General features: G+C 41.1%; 1 protein-coding gene across 1 annotated transcript in view; it reads left to right on the top strand.

Moving 5' to 3' along the window:
* LOC126263130 (uncharacterized) overlaps positions 1–21,615 on the top strand; it is a 252,741-nt gene that overhangs the window by 133,737 nt on the left and 97,389 nt on the right. Inside the window, exon 9 of the mRNA XM_049960152.1 lies at positions 10,548–10,686. Coding sequence (XP_049816109.1) covers positions 10,548–10,686 — 139 coding nt within the window. The remainder of the gene's footprint in view (positions 1–10,547; positions 10,687–21,615) is intronic.

Below are 21,615 nucleotides of genomic sequence, written 5' to 3'. Positions count from 1 at the left end.
ATGTTATTATTCGTCTGGCCCCAGATAGGGAAGTCCGTGAAAAAGTGCTTCAGTGTGAGAATCTGACACTTACGGTTATGCTCAATGTGTCACAGACTTTTGAAGAGTCACAGGCTGCAAACATTGCTCTGTGTGTGTGTGTGTGTGTGTGTGTGTGTGTGTGTGTGTGTGTGTGTACACCCCTGTCATGGACACTGCAAGTGTTCAGGGTGACAGGGAAGCCATTGCAGCAGTACAGCCTTCAACTCTGTTGCATGGGGCAGAATTGTTTATGGCCACAGCAGCAACAGGATGTGTCACTGCAGCAGCCACATTCCCCCTTTCCATCTTGCCTGTGCCGCTTTGTCCAACATGAGTGTGCTGTGGGACCTAAACTTTGGGTGGTTTTCAACAAGTGTTGAAACAAAGGCCACATTGCAGTGATGATGTGTAACTGCTCTTCAAATGTGGCAGACACAGTAGTGCTGATAAACATAAACTGTATCTCTACAGTGACTGTTTCCCTGAACAAATTGTTTATTGACTTGCGTATGTTTAAAAAACTGCTAAAAATGCAAGTGACTTTAGTAAACGCACAGATGTACGTGGTCTTGGGCTCCCCTGCCCTCCCCTCACAAAGATTTATAGATCTTACTTACTTACAGTAAACAGCAGATTGTGATCCTAGGTCAGTTCTCCACTCCTGTCTCCTACAAATCTGTTGTTTGCCCACTCACCTTCCGTGTTGTGGATCATTCCCATACTGCAGACCTGTTCGGATTAGACGCATGTAACGTTTTCATTTCCTCCATTGCCGATAATGTAAATGTAGTGTCAGATAAAGTTCATATCAGCAGGTGGTGTCCCCCTGCTCTGTGTTTTCGTCTCTGTTTTCTCCTGTGTTCAGTTATGCTACCGGATTTCAGGCCCACATTATCATGAAAGTGACTGCCTGCCCTGTATATTATTATTATTATTATTATTTTAAGCAACAGGTGCCTGTCATGCTATTCCCAACTTCTAGTGATTTGGCTGATCCACTGGTCATTGTTAAGAACCCAACAGGTTTCGTCTCAGCGATGACTTCAGCGTCATGATTAATGCACAGTCAGTGATGGATGCATACCCTTTTTCCCACTATGATGAGCTGCTCGCAAAATTGTCAGGCTGCCACTACTTTCCCAAGATTGATTTGATGGAAGTGTGCCTCCAGCTCCCCTTGGATGTTGCCACTTGACATCTTCTTATTGTCAATTAACCTTTCAACCTATACCAATATCAACACTGGCCTTTTGGCATCGGTGGTGCACCTGCAATTTTTCAGAACAGCTGACAACCTCTGTAACCAGCTGCAGAATTCCCTCGGCGATATCAGTGTTTTGGGTTCTTCCACTGAAGACCAACTTAACAATCTGCAATCGTTGTTTCCTGTTTTTCAGACTGCAGGTCTCAAGTGCAGTCTTGCCAAATCTCAATTTCTTTCAGCCATCAACGGAGTACCTAGGTTTTGAGGTTTCTCAAACAGGGGTCAAGCCGCTGCATCACCCTATTGACTCAGTTGCAGCATTGCCACTGCCGACTTCTGTTGAGGAACTGCAGGCTTTTCTAGGCAAAGTTGCTTACTACCGTAAGTTTTTATCGGATGCACCCACTGTTGCTCAGTCCTACACATGCTTTTGTGAAAACATTTTAAAACTCAGATGCCGAAGTATATATCAGGCAGATCCCCTGAAGCTACTATAGACTGTTTTCTTAGTTCACAGTGTTTCCTTCCGATGGGGACAAGAGTCCGGCAGGGCAGCTACGTGGATGCCAACAATGGATCCTCCTTTACCTACTGCATCCAATGCCACATGCACTTGGGTGGGCTTTTGGTTTTGGGCTCCAGTGCCTGTCTGCACTTTTGGTTTTGGCCATTGGCCAAACTGGGTTCCTGCCATCTTGGAGCATCATCGGAGCCAACACCTGTGACACTGTGGAGTCTGTTCTTGGAGGGCTAACCGCATCCCTCCCCCCCCCCCCCCCTCCTCCCTCTTCCTCTGCTACCTCCACCCCCAATCCTCGATTGCCATTGCTGGTGTAGCCCGCTGCACTGTTGCTGGGTCCTGTGCATGTGGGTGTCAACCCCAACACCTGTGCTGGTGCCTCTGGCACCGACTGCTGACATTGACGACTACGTCGCTATGGAGACACCATCACCAGTCCTGCCCTGTGGCCTCGCACGAGAGGGGGGGGGGAGAAGTGTACAAAACTGCCTCATCATAATCATCATCATCCCCCCCCCCCCCACTTGCCAATGCCTGCCTGCAACATGCTGCAGCAGCCGTGGTCATTTAGCAGTGAAATGAATATCAGTGCAGTCATTGATGTTTTCCGTTATTCATAATCTCAGTACCTTCTGAGATCAGTGCTCGATCTCTCTCTCTCCCTCTCCCTCTCCCTCCCCCCCCCCCCCTCTCTCTCTCTCTCTCTCTCTCTCTCTCTCTCTCTCTCTCTCTCTCTCTCTCTCTCTCACTCACTCACTCACATTCTCACTTTACCTGCCCTACCTCTATCTTTCTTTCTACTTCCTTATAATCAAAAGATGCAGCAGTGCTTCTTTTTCCTTGTATTTTTCTGTGCCTAGTGTTTTTATGTATGTGGTTTACCCACTGGGGGGGGGGGGGGGTGGGAAGTGAGGAGAGAAGTACCTTCGCTCATGAGATGCACGATTTCAGAGATCGCAGGTCCATACAGTTCACAGGCCTCTTATAGAGGCCACCAGGGTCGCCCCACTGGTGAGCCACCAAAGAAACAGTATTATTTAAGTGGCTAAGTGGCCGCATATAAGTGCTCGGCCTATTCTGTAACCTGCATTACTGTTGTCCAGTCAATGTGTTCAGTGCTATGCATATCCAGTACTTAATTATATCTTATGTGGTTCTCTTATAAAGAACTGTGTTCCATAAATCATAGATGTTCTTGCTATTGCAGATAGCTTCTTCCAAGTTGATTCTACAGGCTATGACCATTGCAGCTTAGTGATTTTTTCCTCTGATACTGATTTCAGGCCATTTGTTGGCCTATGAAGATAAAATAATGTGTCTTAATGAGATGCAGTGGTACCCTCATACATGTACACCCCAAGGGGCTAGCCACTCTTTGGCGCTCGTGCTTGGCTACGACAGGGCCCCAAGCTTTGTAGCATCTTTTCCCTTTTGTGCTGCATGTCTATCCTCTTGCTATTCTTTTTACTCTCCCTTGGGGACCATGACTGGAATGTTTTTGGGAATGTGTTTTGCATTTTCAGTAGCTGACATCAGAACAGTCTCTCCACTGTTTTTCATTCAATTTTTCTTTCTTCGTTCCCCTTACCTTATCCTTTCTGCCCTTTAGTGTTTGAGTTTCCTCTTTTTCTTCCCTGTGCACACTTGAAGGCCGGCCCATGTGTCTGACGTGTAACAGGTGACTAGGTAACAGGTAATTCCCAGCCCTGGATTGGCAGGTAGGGTTCACACATTCCCCCTGGTACAGGCCAGGTCCAGGGAGTTGCTACCTTTCCAAACCGCAGAGTGGTCCCTCTGTCAGATGTTCAGGAGGTTTTATCTGAGGTGCGACTAATCACTTAAGGCCATGCCATCAGAGACACTGGCAGCGATTTTCTCACAATGAGGCAATCATCATCATCTTCACAGCCAACGTCTACTAAACATAAACAGAATGAAGCTCACAATTCAAAGACCCTCCCAGCTACACCATAGTTCCATGTACTGATGACAATCGGTTTTGTGCTGCAGTAAATCCGTTTATTATTCAGAAAGGTGTTGAAGCAGTTGCTGGCCCTGTGAAATACTGCTCTCATTTACATAATGGCATTTTCCTTTTGGAGACTACTTTTGCTTCCCAAGCATAACAACTGCTTGCAGCTTCGCTCCTCCACTTCTATTCTGTTTGTGTTGAGGCACATAGAACTCTGAGTTCTTCTTATGTGTTGTTTACACTAGGCTGCTTGATGGTCTGACCAAGGAGAAATCCAAACATACCTCTCTGATCAGCGTGCCATTGCAGTGTGTCGGGTACATGAGAAAGGTAGGTGCATCGTTAGTGCCCAAACACACTCATTTTCTCACTTTCGATACAGTGGTGCTTCCATCACGATCAAAGCCAGCTATGAAGTCATCACAGTCCAACCATACATTCCGAAATGCATTGGCAACCATGCTGCCTCCTCACGAGATTGTCCCATGTATCTCGATGAGTGGGCAGTCCAGGAGATCCGAGTGAAGGATAAAAGGGCCTTACCCAGTCGCTCACAAGTTGTTGGGTAGTTAGAAACCTTGAGTTCTACCATCCGGCACTTACAGTACTGTTGCTGCCACATCTCACTCCATAAAGGGCATGGCCATGCAGACATGCGGTCTCAAATTCAGGACTGCAGTGGTAAAATCAACCACTCATGGTAGCATTCCAGCCTCCTCCTCCTCCTCCATAGCATCCCAGCCGCCGCCTCCTCCAGCTGTGCAACAAGTCACCAAACTTCCATCTCATGGGGCGAAGTCATATGCTACATAACCGGCAGGCCAGGAAGGACAGATGGAATATTCCCTCAGAGACTTCTTATGTCCCTCCAGCCAACAAACATCTGAGTCTTCCTCTGCCAAACGGAAAAGCTCCAAAAAATGAAACAAAGGCAATTGGTCTTCTCCTTCACTGACTTGGAGATCCCCTTAGATGGTGTCGCAACATACTACCCTCACTCAGCCGACCTCCAGGTCACTGGTGCACACAGCCAACCGTTTTTCTGCCCTAGGACTCCACAGTCAAACCGAGGGAGAATGCCGACGCCTCTGTAGACAGCATGGAGCAAGATCATCCAGCCTCTGCACCCTGTAACTGTGAATCTTCGAAGGCTGGCACTCGGCAGCAGCCGATGTGACACCCTTCATTTCTTCCCTCCTCCCCTTTCCTTGTCATGAGTCCCCTCCAGTGGAACAATTGTGGTGTTGGATCCAACAAGGAGGAATTATGGCTGCTCTTGGAACCACAGCATCCACTTTTTCTCTGCCTCCAGGAAACAAAATTGCATCCTCATGACCGTTCTCAGCTCTCGCATTTCTTTCTGGTCCTCTTTGACTTTCCCCCGAGGACGGTATCCCATCTCGTGGGAGAGTCATGCTCTTATCTGGGATGACGTCCATGATCAAACCATCTCCCTAACTACCCAGCTTCAAGCTGTTGCAGTCCGCATTTTCCTATCTCACTTCGCCTTTCCCCTTTGTACCGTTTACATCCCTCTGTCATTCAGTGTCACGAGGGCAGACTTCCTCCAGTTTATTGGGCAGCTCCCTCACCCCGTTATGCTGTTTGGTGACTTTAATGTGTACCATTCCCTTTGGGGCTCTTCCAGAACCTGTCAGAGAGGTGCCCTCTTTGCAGTACTTCTCAATAAACTTAACCTCATCTGCCTTAACATGGGAGCATCTACATTCCTTTCAGACTCCTTACACACCTATCCCCATTTGGACCCTTCCTTCTGCACTACCCAGATTGCCCATTATCTCAAGTGGTCCCTTTTCTCTGACACGTATTCGAGTGACCATTTCCCGAATACTGTCTTCTGCTGACTCCTACCCCACCTATGTGCACCCCCAAGTGGCAGATTTTTAAGGCTAACTGAAGGCTTTACTTTGACAGACAACATAACCTCAGTTGCGATGACCAGGTAGAATATCTTACAAACATTATGCTTACGGCTGCAGAACATTCCATTCCTCCCACTTCCTCTTTACCGCGCTGTGTCCCGGTCTCTTGGTGGATTGAGGCACGCCGTGATGCAATTCATGCGCTGAGATTTCCTGTGTGCATTTTTAACCATCATCCTACAATGGCAAACTGCATTCGTTATAAACAGTCGTGTGCACAGTGTCATGATGTTCTTTGGGATAGCAAGAAAGCTAGTTGGATTTCATTTAATAGTTCTTTTAACAGCTCCACTCCCTTTTCCATCGTGTGGACCAACCTCCAATGGCTCTCTGGGACCAAGATCCATTCATCAATTTCACTCTGAGTGTAGCAGATGTCATTGTGGACCCTATTTCTACCTTCAACACTTTGGGCCGCTATTTTGTGGAGATTTCAAGCTCCACCCACTATTACCCTACATTCCTCCATTGGGAACGAGTGTGAGGACACTTGGTTGATAGCCTTCTCATGAATGCTATGATGCTGCCTTTACTATGAGGGAGCTAGATCATGTTCTCACTTCTTCCCGGTCCTCCACCCCAGGGACAGACGATATTCACATTCAGATGTTGCAGAACCTTTCTCTTGTGGGCAAGCACTTTCTCCTTCATACGTACAGTCTGTACAATCGCATCTGGGCAGAGGGCATGTTTCCCAGATGTTGGCGTGAAGCCACTGTCATCCCCATACCTAAGCCCAGTAAGGGCCAACATCTTCATTATAGTTATTGTCCCATTTTGATCACCAACTGTATTTGCAAGACGATGTAACATATGATTCATGCCCAGCTTATATGGTGGCTCAAGTCTGGCAATTTACTAACCACTGCACAGTGTGGATTTCGAGCACTCCATTCTGCAGTTGATTATCTCATCATGAATGGTTTTCTGTGGAAATACCAGACGGAGGCCATGCTTTTTGATTTTGAGAAAGGCTATGACACCTGCTGGAGGACTGGTATCCTCCTTACTCTCTACATGTGAGGCCTACGTGGCTGCATGTCTAGTTTCCTTCAGGAATTTTTAAAAGTCAGAGTTTTCAAGGTACATTGGGTTCTACCTTGTAGAACACATTTAGCCAGGAAAATGGTGTAGTTACGTCCTGAGTGTCATCCTCTTTTCTACAGCCATTAACCCTATTATGGCCTGGCTCTCACCGGGTAACTCTTGCTCCCTTTTCATTGATGATTTTGCCATTTATTGCATTTCTCCACGGACTTGTCTCCTTGAGCAGCGTCTTCAGCATTGTCTTGATCGTCTTTACTCATGGAGCATGGACAATGGCTTTCACTTTTCCACTGACAAAACCACTTGTATGAATTTCTGGTGGCACAATTGGTTTCTTCTACCGTCTTTGCATCTTGGGCCTGTTGCTGTACCATTCGTTGAAAATACGAATTTCCTGGTGCTCTTGCTCAATACGAAACTTTCTTGGTCCTCCCATGTGTCTTACTTGGCAGCCTACTGTATGCTGTCTCTCAATGGCTATGTGTTCTCAGTGGTACTTCCTGGCGAACGGGTCAGACTACCCTACTCTGTTTGTACCAGTCCCTTGTCTGTTTGAAACTAGACTATGGGGGTTTCATTTATGCATCCTCCCATCCATCCCTCTCATGCCATGTCAGTACTATCCACCATTATGGCATCTGTTTGGCCACTGGTGCATTTTATACTAGCCCGGTTGGGAGTCTGTGTGCAAAAGGTGTCGAACTATCGCTGTCATACCAACATGATTTTCTCATCAGCAGGTATGCATGCCGTTTGTCTGCCATGCCTGGCCACCTATCTTATGCCTCTTCCTCCAATGACTCCTAGGATTGCCAGTATGGGACACGTCCCTCCCCTCTATTACCTCCTGGAGTTCACTTTCGGCTCTTGCTCCATCAGCTTAATTTCACGCTACCTGCCACTTTTCCAATGGGTGTGAACCCTTCACCACCTTGGCTTCATGTGGCAGCCTGTGCTCGCTTTGGCCTTCATATGCTTCCTAAGGACACTACTCCAGCCTCACTCTATCACTGTAAGTTTCTCGTACTTCACATGAAGCTTAGCGATAGTACCTTTGTGTACACTGATCACGCTTGGACTGACCATGGCATCAGGTGCATCTTCACCATTGAAACCAACCATTTTTGGTGTCGGCTTCTGGTACACTACTCAATGTTTACAGCAGACCTCTTCGCACCATATCAGACCACGCAGTACATCCGGCAGCACAGGATTTTCAATCAAGTCATCTGCTCAGATTCTTTCAGAGCCTCTGTATGGTGTACACCGTGCAATCCTTTGTGCAAAGGGTCCAGCAAAACTGTCACTTTCTCACTCTTGATTGAGACCTTGTGATTTTTATGTGGGTCCCTGGTCACATCAGTCTGATGGGAAGCAATGCCACTGATGCTGCTGCCAAGGCTGCTGTCCTCGTACCTCAGCCCGCTAGTTCTGCCCTTCCCTCCGATGATCATGTTGCCATCTGTCAGCTGGTAGTGTCACTGTGGCTTCACCACTGGTCCTCCCTTCATGGGAGCAAACTCCAGGGAATAAACCTCTTCCAGCAGCTTGGACAATTTCCTCTCTGCCCTCTTGCTGCAAGGAGATCATTTTAGTTAGGTTGCGTATTGGGGACTGTCTTTTTAGTCATCACCATTTGTTAAGTCGTGCTCCCCCACCACTTTGTGCTCTTTGCCCTCAACCTTTCATGGTTCTCCATTTCACGGCAGAATGCCCTTTTTAAAAAAGGGCATTTTAATTTATGTTTGCCATCTAAATTATTGGCTGTTTTAGTGAACGATGCGCAAGCTGTCGACAACATTTTCCGTTTTATCCGTCATAGCAATATGGCAAAAGACATTTAATCTTTAGTTCGGAACCTCCATTTCTCTGTGGCGTATTTTAGGGACCTTTTTCCAAGTCCCTGTTTTTATCTGTCTTTCCTTCCATTGATTGGGCTTAACTTATAGTCATTTTTAACTCATTTTATGTCTTCATGTTCTATGGTACTGACATGGGCACATATGACCCTATTTGTTTTTGTGCTGTTACACAAAACTAAACTCACACATGTAGACCTCGGGCAACACATCATGTCACATTTAAATATTTTCAGACATAGTGATTTTGTTGTACCAATGAATGATAATAGAAATTGGAGACAATGAAGATAAATATAGATATCTTGACAGTAAATATCTCTACTGCATTCAGTAGCTAGCTCATGTCTGGAATATGTCACATGTAATTGTCAGCTCCTTCTGCATACTGCATGTTTTTGAAATCAGTGGATCACGTATACTGTGTCTGGTGACACAGTTCCTGCTGCTATTTTTTCAGATTATTTTTTGGTCTATGAAGATAATGTGCCCTAATAAGGTGCAAAGGTATTCTTATGTACATAGATATCAGGCAACACATCCTCCCATGCTCATCATTTTCCAGACATTTTGTTTCCTTCTGTGCAAGCAAAAGATGAGAGGAATTTTAGGCAATGAAGATAAGAACAGCAAATAGGAGAATACCCTTAACATTTTGTGGAGGTATCATCTGTTTTACACACAAATTTAATTTATTCGTTACCTAGAGTTTTTTTTATATTGGCTTAATATGTTGTTAATTTTTTTACTTTAACCCATCCATTACTATCATCATCATGAGCCTATTTTTTTCTTGTTGCAGGCCCCTCGAACACAGTGTAGGCATAGATTATGACACTGATAAGGGCTTTTTACATCATCTAACTATTGAATGTTGATGCTTGAATTAAGTGTGTTATCCACTATCACCATAATGTATTACTTGCATACATAGTATTTACATAGGATGTCATCAGCAGCATAGATTGTTTTCCAGATGACATAGTGGAAGCCCACCTTGTAACTTTACATCTGCGTGTATCTATAATTTTAATAATATTATAACTATGTTTGCAAATTTTTATAAGTTACAAAATATTGTCGTACAGCAATTTAGTATATGTCATTTTGTGAAAGCTGTAAAACATCATCTACATAGGTGAACTTATGCAAATGAATGAAATAAGAATAATTTTTAGCTTCTATTTTAATAACTATTTTACAATAATTCTAAAAAATGTTGTTTAGTAATCTTTTATGGACATGTGCAGGAATCACACTGTAATTACAAATTCTTAAATAATTTTCAGTAAGAACTACATGAATATTCTAGCAACAGTATTGCAATGAAGTACACAATAGTGTATGGTGTGGGGTATGAACATTTGGCAAATTACACTGTATATTGTAGTTTTAACCGTAACTTGCTGATGGATCTTTCATCTCGTCCCTCACACACCTGTCAATGGTTTAGAAAGAGTGCTTGTGCAGCTGGTTTAGGAGGCATACAATGTTTTATTGAGGAATGTTATAACACAGTTTTTCTGTTACTGTGCATCTGCTATTGTGTGATGGCAGCAGAAGACTATTGAAGAATAGATTGGTAGATCAGGTAACCAATGAAGAGGTACTGAATCGAATTTTGGAGTAATGATTTTGATGGCATAACTTGACTAAAGGAAGGGATAATTTGGCTGGAGATATCTTGAGGCATCAAGGAATACTATGGGGAGTAAAAATTAACGGGGACCAAAATTTGAATAAAGTAAGTAGTTTCAAATAGGTGTAGGTTGCAGCAGTTATGTACATAAGGCGAGATTTGCATATGAAACATGACATCAAAACAATCTTTTGACAGAATACACCTCTCCACCATGCAAGATACAGTGTAATTTGTCACTGCTCTGGCTGCAACCAATGTGTTTACAAAGTTCACAGATATTATCACCATGGTTACTGTTGACTTGTACAGTGTTTAATGCTGTAAACATATTTGTTTCAGACCAGAGGGCCAACTCACCGTAGAAAAACGTGGGCAGGTGCTGCTTTAAGTATTCTACGTCCTTCTCTGCGATTGGAGCCTATCCCAGAATCTGCTGTTCGTAGCTTATCAGAACAAACAAGAAACACATTGACTGAAGGTTGTATGATACAAAGCAAAATGTTCCATTAAGTATATTTATTAATTTTTATGAGAAATAATGACATTATCTTAACATTCTTGATGGTTAAATTCAACTGGAAATACACAGATGTAACACATAACATAGTTGGAAAATGTGACCTCTCTTTGTAAATGGAGGCATTGAGCAATCTGCAGACAACTAAACAAGACTTTAATTGTTGTTGAGCTTTTAGACAATGTCTTTCCTCAGAGTTAATTAACAACAGCAACCATGTATAGATGGAGGGCTACATTGCCCTTTTGTTGCATCAACTGAACGTATGAGTTGGCTGGAGTAGATAAAAGTATAAGGAGTTGGGGGGGGGGGGGGGGGGGAGGGGGTGCTATCAAACAACATGTTAGGACAGTTCCCATCCACTTAAGAGAAGTTGGTGTGATTTGTAATATCACTTTCAGAGAGATAGAAAGGATTTTGGGAAAGGTGTTCTTCATAAAAGAACTTGTTGAAAGTAAGTGGGAAGTCCATGCAGATGATACGATATTCCTATCTGGGATGTATTCGCTGATAAGGTGATGCTTCTTTAGGAGCTGCTTTGTGAGGATAGTTGGAAAATTATGGATAGATGTGAATACGTCACAGAATACTGTCCCATAGACTAGATTTGAAGCATGGTCATCAAACTCTTTTTTGCTTAAGGGCAAATATTGATATTGTAGGGTGGTGGGGTCATAAAGTGGCTGCTTGGAGACAGATTTGCTTTTCACCAAACCATGGTTACTGATAGAAGCTTACCACTTACTCCTTCGGAATCTACATATTATAAGGTATTGCACCAAATACTTTTAAGTGAAAAAGAAAAATATATATTGGGACTAAATACATTTTTCTTAAGGCTTAATTAGTGACCAATTTTCCGTACCTAAACAGATACTCTAACCAGTGCCATTGCAACAGTGTTCCATGTTTGCTTTTCCGATTTTTGTGTGCATTTACTAGGCATCTTCGTGCTCTACTATCCGAAATAATACCAAGTGGCTGCAGCAGACCATTTGGAATTGGTCTTCTGTATTTGGCCAAATATAACAGAAAAGACAGTTTTAAATAATATAACTTAATTAATTCAAAATTGTCACAAAGGGATAGAGTGGCAGATGATAGCTTTGTATACGGAAGGGTTTAGTTGTCAGTTTTACCTGTTGTATTATGTGTGTTTTTTGGAAGTAACTCTTATTAGAGTGAACACCTTTGCCAGTCTAACCTACGAGTAGTGTGGCCACTTTTCCCGATTGGACACCATGTTGACATTAATGATTCATTGATTCAAATGGAAATAAATTACATTTGTAGTCCAAAACATATTGCTGTTCAAACATTTGATATTGTAAAAAAATATTACTCTCCACACAAGTGAAGTAACAAAAATGATATAAGTGATGTATCTTATATCAGACGACCACTAGAAAATAACGGAACAAGCTTCCTCTGTCAGTCTTACTGACAACAATGGTGATCTAGACTAGAACTGGTCTGACCGCATCTCGGCAGGCAGCTGCACTGTTCAGGGCAAAAAATACGTTATCACCTCTTCGCCCAGCAGGTCCACTTCACCACACCCACCCCTACTAGTCTTATTATTAATTGGTAACCTACCCTTCTACTCATTGTGTCATAATATAACAGCCTTAATTTTATTGCATATTACTTGCTACAAACAAGTACCACATTTGAAGACTGCCATTTCTAGAATAAACATTCATGAACCCATGTTACTCCTGTTTGGCAATTATACCATAGCATAGCATCTGATCAGCGTTTGTTGCACATGCTGGTGAGTTACCAGCATTGGAAGACAAGGAATAAAACATTCCCCCTCTCACTTCTATCAACACTGCAGCGGACACACGTTGTAATGCTTTGCCTCTGATGTAAGTGCCAAACTTACTTAGCTTACTGCTGATTTAACCAGTCTCAATTAAAATTAAGCACTTCCTAAAGTATTACTCTCTTCGTATTTTTGTCTGTGACTGAGCAAGAAAAATACTCTCCTAAGAAGCTCTTAACGTTAGTTGACTTTTTGGATTCAGCTGTTAATTGCACAATGCATATTAATATAAAATACAATCAAGAACCACAAGTCACACAAATGCTTGATCAGGCCACAGTGTGACAGTTGCTGGATTGAAGTGTGGTGCCTTTTTGTGAAGGCCATTGTAAAACCTTCAACATAATGCGTGAGTGATTGGTTGTCACTGCAGATTCACTGTAAATATTTGGTTGGATTATGTTGAAGAGACTTTTTAGTGTGAAAGAGATGGCAGTTATTGAAGCTGAAATATTTGAGGGGGCCAACAAAAAGTGAGAGGAGGTGGCACACTAAGCTGATGAGGATCAGGAGAAAGACAGATGACATGGCTTTGGAAGATTGATTGTAGCATTCCCCTATCTTGGTTCCAGATTATACATATGTTGCTGATGAACCTTGAGTGGCTAGGAAATATTTTTCCATAAATAGCCAGTGTATGAGTGTGCCGTACAAGTGCTCGTTAGGGTGGTCCTTATTTGTCAGCTTTCTAAACTATTAACTCCCACCCCCTTATATTGTTCCAATCAATAAAAAACTAATGTGCAAAATTTTAGCTCAGTTGGTCTACTATAAGATGATCCTCTTTGACCATGAAGTTCCAAATTTTTGCTATGTGAATTTTGCGATACAATTATTATTATTTTTATAATAACAACAGTAACAACTGCTGCTGCTGCTGCTGCTACTACTACTACTACTACTACTACTACTATCACTACCACTGCTGCTACTGTTACTAGTCCGCCTACTGTTGGTGGTGCTACTGAATAAAGTATTATTAGATAGATCTATTTTTGCCAACCCAGTATTAAGACTTTAATCCTAATATTGTAATATATAATAAATACCATATTTATATTAATGGTAAACATTAAAAGTGTAGGTATAGATGGCTGTAGTAATCAGATGGCAATAAAAGTGGCAGCTTTCTTTTACTGATTTGGAGAATGCTGTAGACTAGTGGCTAATTCTTAAAACCAGACAGACTACTGTGGTAGTGGCAGAGAGTTTTGTGGCCGTAGTTGGCTGTTATTATCTGCTGTGTTACTGTTTGTGTTTCCTATATATTTTATGCAAGGTGAGTGAGTAATGTGTCTTATTAAAATAAATATTGTGGTAGTTAATTGTTACAGTATTAGCAAAATTTAATATTCCAACCTTTGCAACTGTGTTTTTGTGAACTGTTTGGGTTATCTGATTTTGTATTCAGACAGTTCTTAACAGAATGACATTCGTTTGGGGATAGTGGTCACTGGTCAGTTGCTTGTCAAAGAAAAATGGCCAAATTTTGCAGTTTAATATATATATGCAAGGAATACAGTGAACAAGATGAGCACAGTGATTATTATATTATTGTTTTGAAATCGTTTGTACTGCTGATGAAAACTGACTATCCTGTCATTTTCACCAGAGACAAAAATGGCAAAGGCTTCTTCACGTTCCTCATCACGGATGTTAAAAAGAGACTTCAGTCTCTCTCATGTTGGCTCCAGTCCCATAAATTATTGGAGCCAAACTACCTTCAAACAAGCAAGTACTAAGTGTTTTCTTCTACAATGTACAAGTTGTAAATCTAACGACGAGTCAAGATGCACTATATGCAGTTCAGGAAGTTCCTATTTTTTGGTAATAAGCACAAATTCCTTCTAGAAGAACAGACCACTACTTTGAAAAGTTACTCAGTCTGTATGACAAATTTGACAAGAACTTAAGGCAAAGAAAAAGAAGAGAGGTTTATGTAGAAAACATGGATGATCCCTTTCACATAGCTCACTCTGATGCTTTCGGGCAGATGAAAAATGAAAAAGATAAGCAATCTTTTAACACTTCAGCACCAAAACAGATGGCGTGGCTTTGTCTCTGGTACTGATCATAAATTAAAACGCAAGGAAGGAAATGTACAAAACAAACTGCAGTACAAATTACCAGAAGAAAAAGAATGTATGAAGAAATGGAACTGAGAGTTCAGCATCAAGAAGGCACAGAAGTGACAGTAGTATGGTAATGACAGTGAAAATTCCTCCCATCATTCAGCAGCAGTTTTTTACTCCCCTTCTCTCTGAAGTTTTTGATAGCTGCAAAATTAGTGATAGAAATGGGGTTTACATAGTAATAGCTGCTGCAGAAACTTTAGGACTTGAATCTGAAAACCTGGTTACGAATCAAACTGCTTTTCAACATTTCAGAAAAGAAATTAAAGAAATGAGGTATGCAGAAATTGAGCACAAATTTAACCTAAAAGATTGCCAAGAATTAGTGTTGCACAGGGACGGAAAAACGCTCCCAGTGCTCAGACGTGTTGAAAAGATACCGTATTTACTCAAATCTAAGTTGCACTTTTTTTCTGTTTTTTGTAATCCAAAAAACCACCTGCGGCTTAGAATCGAGTGCAAAGTAAATAGAAGTTCTGAAAAATGTTGGTAGGTGTCACCACAACTAACATCTGCCGTTGAATATATGTAGCGCTACACAGGCATGCTTTGCAGGCACAAAGATAAATAGTGGCGCCAAAACCTCTGCATCAGTAAATAAACTAAAAAAAAAAGGTAGAAGATGAGCTTTTTCTCCATCCCGAGTTTCGACCACTGCATTTTCATACATTATCCAACAAAGTAAATAGAAATTCCATATTGTTCATCTTCGAATGTAGCAGCAAAAATAAATTTCGTTACACAAAAATACCAACAATGCACAAGGCTTTAGGATTGTTGCACGAGGTGATACGCTGGGGCTTATTGAGATTTCACGTAGCATCACCTATTGCTTCGTGGAATTTTGAATCATAATAAGCACTTTTATAGTGCCAAAATCAAGAGGGGAGTTATTTCTTTTGTGGAACAAAGTTCAATTCGTGGTGCAGGTCTGTGATACAGGATTGATGAGAGCTACATCTGGCGATGGTGACTGCAGAGAGACAAATTATTTGAATGTTCAAGTAGAAGAAAAGCATTTAGTGGGTCAAAGTGTGGCCAATATCATGCACTAAAAGTGATTTTAAATGAATTTGTTAAGGAGCATCGTCAGAAATTCCTGCCTGTGAATGCCGAAATTTTAAAAATTAAGGCACATGAAATTGCTAGAGAGCAGAAAATGGAAAATTTTAAGGCTAGTTGCAGCTGGATTGATCTGTTTGTGACGCGCTGAGGTTTTTCACTTCAGAGGTGAACTTCAGTTGCACAGAAGCTGCCAAAAAATTAGGAAGAAAAACTTGTGGAATTTCAGTGCTTCATAATTAGGCAGTGCACAGAAAAGCAATACCTTCTTGGTCAGATAGGAAATGCTGACCAAACTCCTGTATATTTTGACATGACGTCAAATTATACGGTTGATGTCAAAGGAAAGAAAGACATAAGTGTTCTTACATCAGTAACACATGCAGTAAAACTATGTCAATTCTGCAACCACTTGATGCCTGTTTGAATAAACCATTTAAGGACAAGCTTAAATGTATGTACACAGATGTGTAAAATGCGCAAGTTTGTTGCAATTATGCCAATGGATTTATGATGCATGGAAGTGTGTTCCAAACCAGACTGTGCTAAAACCATTTTAAAAATGTTAGATATCCAATGCACTAAATGGTACAGAGGACAGTGCTCTGTATGAAGAAATGAGAAACAAAGAATCGAGTGATAGTGATTCAGAACCATGACTGATATTTTAAAAATTTCATATAAGATGTGTGTTACAAACCTAATAAAATTTTGTTTTAAATTTCAGCGTTTAATTTCTAAATTATTTTCATTCTTATTTTGTAAGTGTTGCTACTCTGCATTGCACAAGATCGAAAAGCATGGAGAGCTGCATCAAACCAGTCTACGGACTGAAGACAACAACACACACTTTATTTGAAGTCATCACTAAAAATGTATGAAAATCCGACTGGCAAGACTGTTTGGGATGTATGTCAATATGGCCAAATCCACGTTCTGAATTTTGTCCTACTTGTGACAAGAGATGGTTGCTAATAGGAACTTCTATGAATTGTCAATCACATGCAGTTTTCTCTTCACCATAAGAATAATACGAATGTAAGCATTATGCCATGTATTCTTTCGTGTTTGCTGCTATCTCGTTTAAATCCTGTCTGCCTAATAAACTACGAAACTAGTGAGGCAACAGCAAATGCAGAAGAATATACATATCATGTCATGTTTATATTTGTATTATTCTTATGCTGAATAGTGATACTGTCAGAAATGGAGTACAGCAACTGACTAGATTTATAAACCTAAGATGACTCTAATTTCTGTGCAGAATGTAATGTACTAAAGAGGCGTTTGCAAAGATTTTCAAATGGAGAAAAATTTTTGCTAAACTCTCGTTCAGAACATCTTCTATCATTCACGGTCTATTATTTGGTTCTTGTTGATCATTATCAAAGAAAGCAGCAGTGTAAGTAACAACAAATAGCAGTCTCTTGCCATTGTTTCACTAATGAGACAATTCCTCCATTTTTTAAATTGTAAGTGGCGATAGTGCGCACAAAAGCAAGCCATGTCGCAAGCGGCGACAGGTCGTAAACACTCATTATCAGAATTCGACAAACAATGCATGACACAGTACAGTAATGCATTTTCAGCTTAGAGTAACGTAAACACCTATAACAAAGAGAACGGCTCTTATCAAAGCAATGGACCAACTTTGTTTCGATTTGGAGGTGCGGTCTAAAACATTTCTCTCCCCTTGAATTTAGAGTCTCTAATTTCAGGTGTGGCTTAGATTCGAGTAAATACGGTAGACTGGCAGTATTACTGACCTGACAAGGCGAGGAACAGCTGCAGGGGGTCCCTGAAATCCCAACATATTCTGCAGAAGATCAAGCGTGGCTGTTTCCAGTCAGTAGAGAAGTGGGGTTCAGCTGTCACAATTCAGGCAATTTGCTGTGATGTGACAGCAAGCAAAACACGTGTAGTAAATGGAAGTTACACAAATCTAGAAAAATAGTTCAGTCACAACCTACAGTATCTCCCTTGCTGCCACAGTTTTTAAATTGTTGTTGTGGACTTGTTTTGACTAACTGAAGTTTTGGCCTGGATGTGGTATTTTAGAAGAAATGCAGAGTAACTTGGTCGAAAACAATAGACTTAAGACTTTGAAAGAGGAACGGTAGTTGGATCTAGATGCATGGAACATTCCACTTCGGAAATTAAGGAATTCAATATCCTGTGATCCACAGCGTCAATAGTATTCCGAGAACACCAAATATCAGGCAGTACCTGTTACTACGGACAACACAGTGGCCGACAGCCTTCACTTAACAATAGAGAGCAGTGGTGTTTCCATAGAGTTGTAAATGCTAACAGACATACAATGCTGCATGAAATAACTGCAGAAATAAATGTGACGCGTACAATGAACTTATCCCTTAAGACAGTGTGGCGACATTTGGCATTAACAGGCTATGCCAACAGACGACTGACACAAGAGACTTTGCTAACAGCATTATATTGCCTGCAGCGTCTCTCCTGGGCTCGTGACCATGTTGGTTGGTCCCTAGATGACTAGAAAATTTTGGTCTGATCAGATGAGTCCCAATTTCAGCTGGTATCAGCTGATGGTAGGGATTGAATGTGGCGCAGACCCGCACGAAGCCATGGACATAAGTTGTCAACAAAGCAATGAGCGAGCTGATGGTAGCTCCATAATGGTGCAGGCTCTGTTGACATGGAATCAGACTTGGTCCTCTAGTCTGATTGAACCAATCATTGGGTGGAAATGTTTATGTTTGGTTTCCTGGAGATGCTTTGCAACCATTCATAGACTTCATGTTCCCAAAAAAGCAAAGGAATTTTTATGGTTAGCAGTGTGCCATGTCACTAGGCCACAATTGTTTGTAATTGGTGTGAAGAAATTCTGGTCAGTCCGAGTGAATGATTTGGCCACCCAGATTGTCTGAAGTGAATCCCATCAAACATTTATGGGAGTTATATGATAGGTCAGTTCAGGCACAAAATTCTGCACTGCCAACATTTTCACAATTATGGACGGCTATAGAGGCAGCATGGCTCAGTATTTCTGCAGGGGACTTAACAATGGCTTGTTGACTTTATGCCATGTTGAGTTGCTGCACTGCATGGGGCGAAAGGTGATCCGACCTGATAACTTTTGTCACCTCAGTGTAATATTTTTTTTTTTTTTTTTTTTTTTTTTTTTTTTTTTTTTTTTTTTTTTTTTTTTTTTTTGTATGCGTGTATACCCAAGCCTGGTTTAGCAATTATGCCACCTTACTATGGTTTCCTATTCATAAGTCAACTGATAAATTATCAAGATTTTGGTCCAGTAATTAATACAGCAATTGAAAAAGGTTATCAAGTCACCTCTAGTACTTAGCTCCAGAAACTGTGGCTGTTGTTTTATTTGATGACAATATTCGAACAAAGGTCAAGGCAAATATAGCACAAGCTATCTTGGAATTAGGACAGGCTGAAAAAGAAGAAGAGAAAAAAAATTAAGTGAGAAGGTACTTCGTATACAAAAATGATTTTTCTTCTTTTATGAATACTGAATTTTCATCTATTGTAACAACTGTTATGAAAACTTATTTCATTTTCTCCACAAAGACCCTTAGCGGTGGAAAGGTGACCCCTAGTACAAAAGTGCAGTTCAAAAACTTGAGGAGACGATTATGAGTGATATTACAGGAAGAGGTGTCAAACTCATTAAAAACTAAAGTAAGTTCATTGTTGTTACAATCAAATAATCTTTGATTCTACAGAAGTGAATGTTGTAAAATGATTTTTTTAAATGAAAATGTTTCTCAATTTAAAAACGTGTGCATTATCAAACACAAACTTAATGTTTCTTAAATTTTTTGTTTTCGTTTTTTCATTCCTTGAATTAACTTTTCAGTTGTTGTTGTTGTTGTTGTTGTTATGGTCTTCAGTCCAGAGACTGGTTTGATGCAGCTCTCCATGCTACTCTATCCTGTGCAAGTTTCTTCATCTCCCAGTACCTACTGCAACCTACATCCTTCTGAATCTGCTTAGTGTATTCATATCTTGGTTTCCCTCTACGATTTTTGCCCTCCAGTACTAAATTGGTGGTCCCTTGATGCCTCAGAACATGTCCTACCAACCGATCCCTTCTTCTAGTCAAGTTGTGCCACAAACTCCTCTTCTCCCCAATTCTATTCAATACCTCCTCATTAGTTATGTGATCTACCCATCTAATCTTCAGCATTCTTCTGTAGCACCACATTTCGAAAGCTTCAATTCTCTTCTTGTCCAAACTGTTTATCGTCCTTGTTTCACTTCCATACATGGCTACACTCCATACAAATACTTTCAGAAATGACTTCCTGACACTTAAATCTATACTCGATGTTAACAAATTTCTCTTCTTCAGAAACGCTTTCCTTGCCATTGCCAGGACTTGTAACAATTCAAAATGGTTTTAAACAACTGCTGGGTTTCCTTGAATGTGTCACATACGTTACTCTCTTGGAAGACAAGGACACAGTTTACAGAAATAATGTTGTGGATGCCATGTTGTGATTTAGAGACATTTGAGGATGGCCTAGAATTTGTTAGATTGGGGTGACTTTTTTCACAGAACCCCCTTTTGTCCCCATTGGAACAAAAGTGGGGGAAGCGAAGTACTAAATTTCAAAGACATTACAGATAGCTAACTGCCACCCTAGTGCCCATGGGCTGGAGTAGATGATTTCTATGGGAGCACAGAAACTAACGCAAATGGAGTGTCTAGGGTGGTTAGATTTAAGGTATTATAAAATACGTAGAAGGTGGTTGTGCACACTGTGCTACACTTCAGTGGCTGCTTCACAAATTTACACTGTGTGGATCACCCTTTCAAAACAATGTATCATCTTCACTGAATAATGATTTGGTGGACAGGGTGAGCAGCAATCTGCAGTTGTTTGCCGATGATGCTGTGGTGTAAGGTAAGGCGTGGAAGTTGAGTGACCGTAGGAAGATACAAAATGTCTCGGACAAAATTTCCAGTTGGTGTGATGACTGGCAGCTAGCCCTAAATGTGGAAAATGTAAGCTAATGAGTAAGAGTAGGAAGATCAATCCTGTAATGTTCAGATACAGTATTACAGTCAAGTCTTTTAAATATCTGGACATTATGTTGCAAAGCAATATGAGATGGAGCAAGCATGTGAGAATTGTGGTAGGGAAGACATATGGTTGACTTCGATTTATTGGGAGAAGTTTAGGAAAGAGTGGCTCATTTGTAAAAGAGACTGCATACAGAAAACAAGTGTGACCTATTCTTGCGTACTGCTCAAGCGTTTGGGATCCGTACCAGGTCAGATTGAAGGAAGACATTTGAAGCAATTCAGGGGCAGGCTGCTAGATTTATTACCAGTAGGTTCGAACAACATAGAAATGATATGAAGGCACTTCAGAACTCAAATGGGAATCCCTGGAGGGAAGGCTACATTCTTTTTGAGAAGCACTATTGAGAAAACTTAGAGAACCTGCATTTGAAGCTGACCCTCCAAATTATTCTATTGCCGCCAACATACATTGAGCATAAGCACGACGAAGATAAGATGCTAAATAATACATATTATGGATACAATATTACTGGAACATACCAACACAAAATCACACATTTGCTATACATGGATAATCTAAAACTACTGGCAGCAACAAATCAACAACTCAACCAATTAGTAAAGATAACAGAAGTATTCAGCAATGATATAAATATGGCTTTTGGAACAGACAAATGTAAGAAAATAGCATAGTCAAGGGAAAACACACTAAACAAGATTATTACATATTGGATAACCACAGCGACTGCATAGAAGCGATGGAAAAAACAGATGCCTATAAATATCTAGGATACAGACAAAAAATAGGAATAGGTAATACAAATATTAAAGAAGAA

This window comes from Schistocerca nitens, chromosome 6 (assembly GCF_023898315.1).
Source record: "Schistocerca nitens isolate TAMUIC-IGC-003100 chromosome 6, iqSchNite1.1, whole genome shotgun sequence".
Classification (NCBI taxonomy): Eukaryota; Metazoa; Arthropoda; class Insecta; order Orthoptera; family Acrididae; genus Schistocerca; species Schistocerca nitens.
This window is presented reverse-complemented; position numbering and strand designations above follow the sequence as displayed.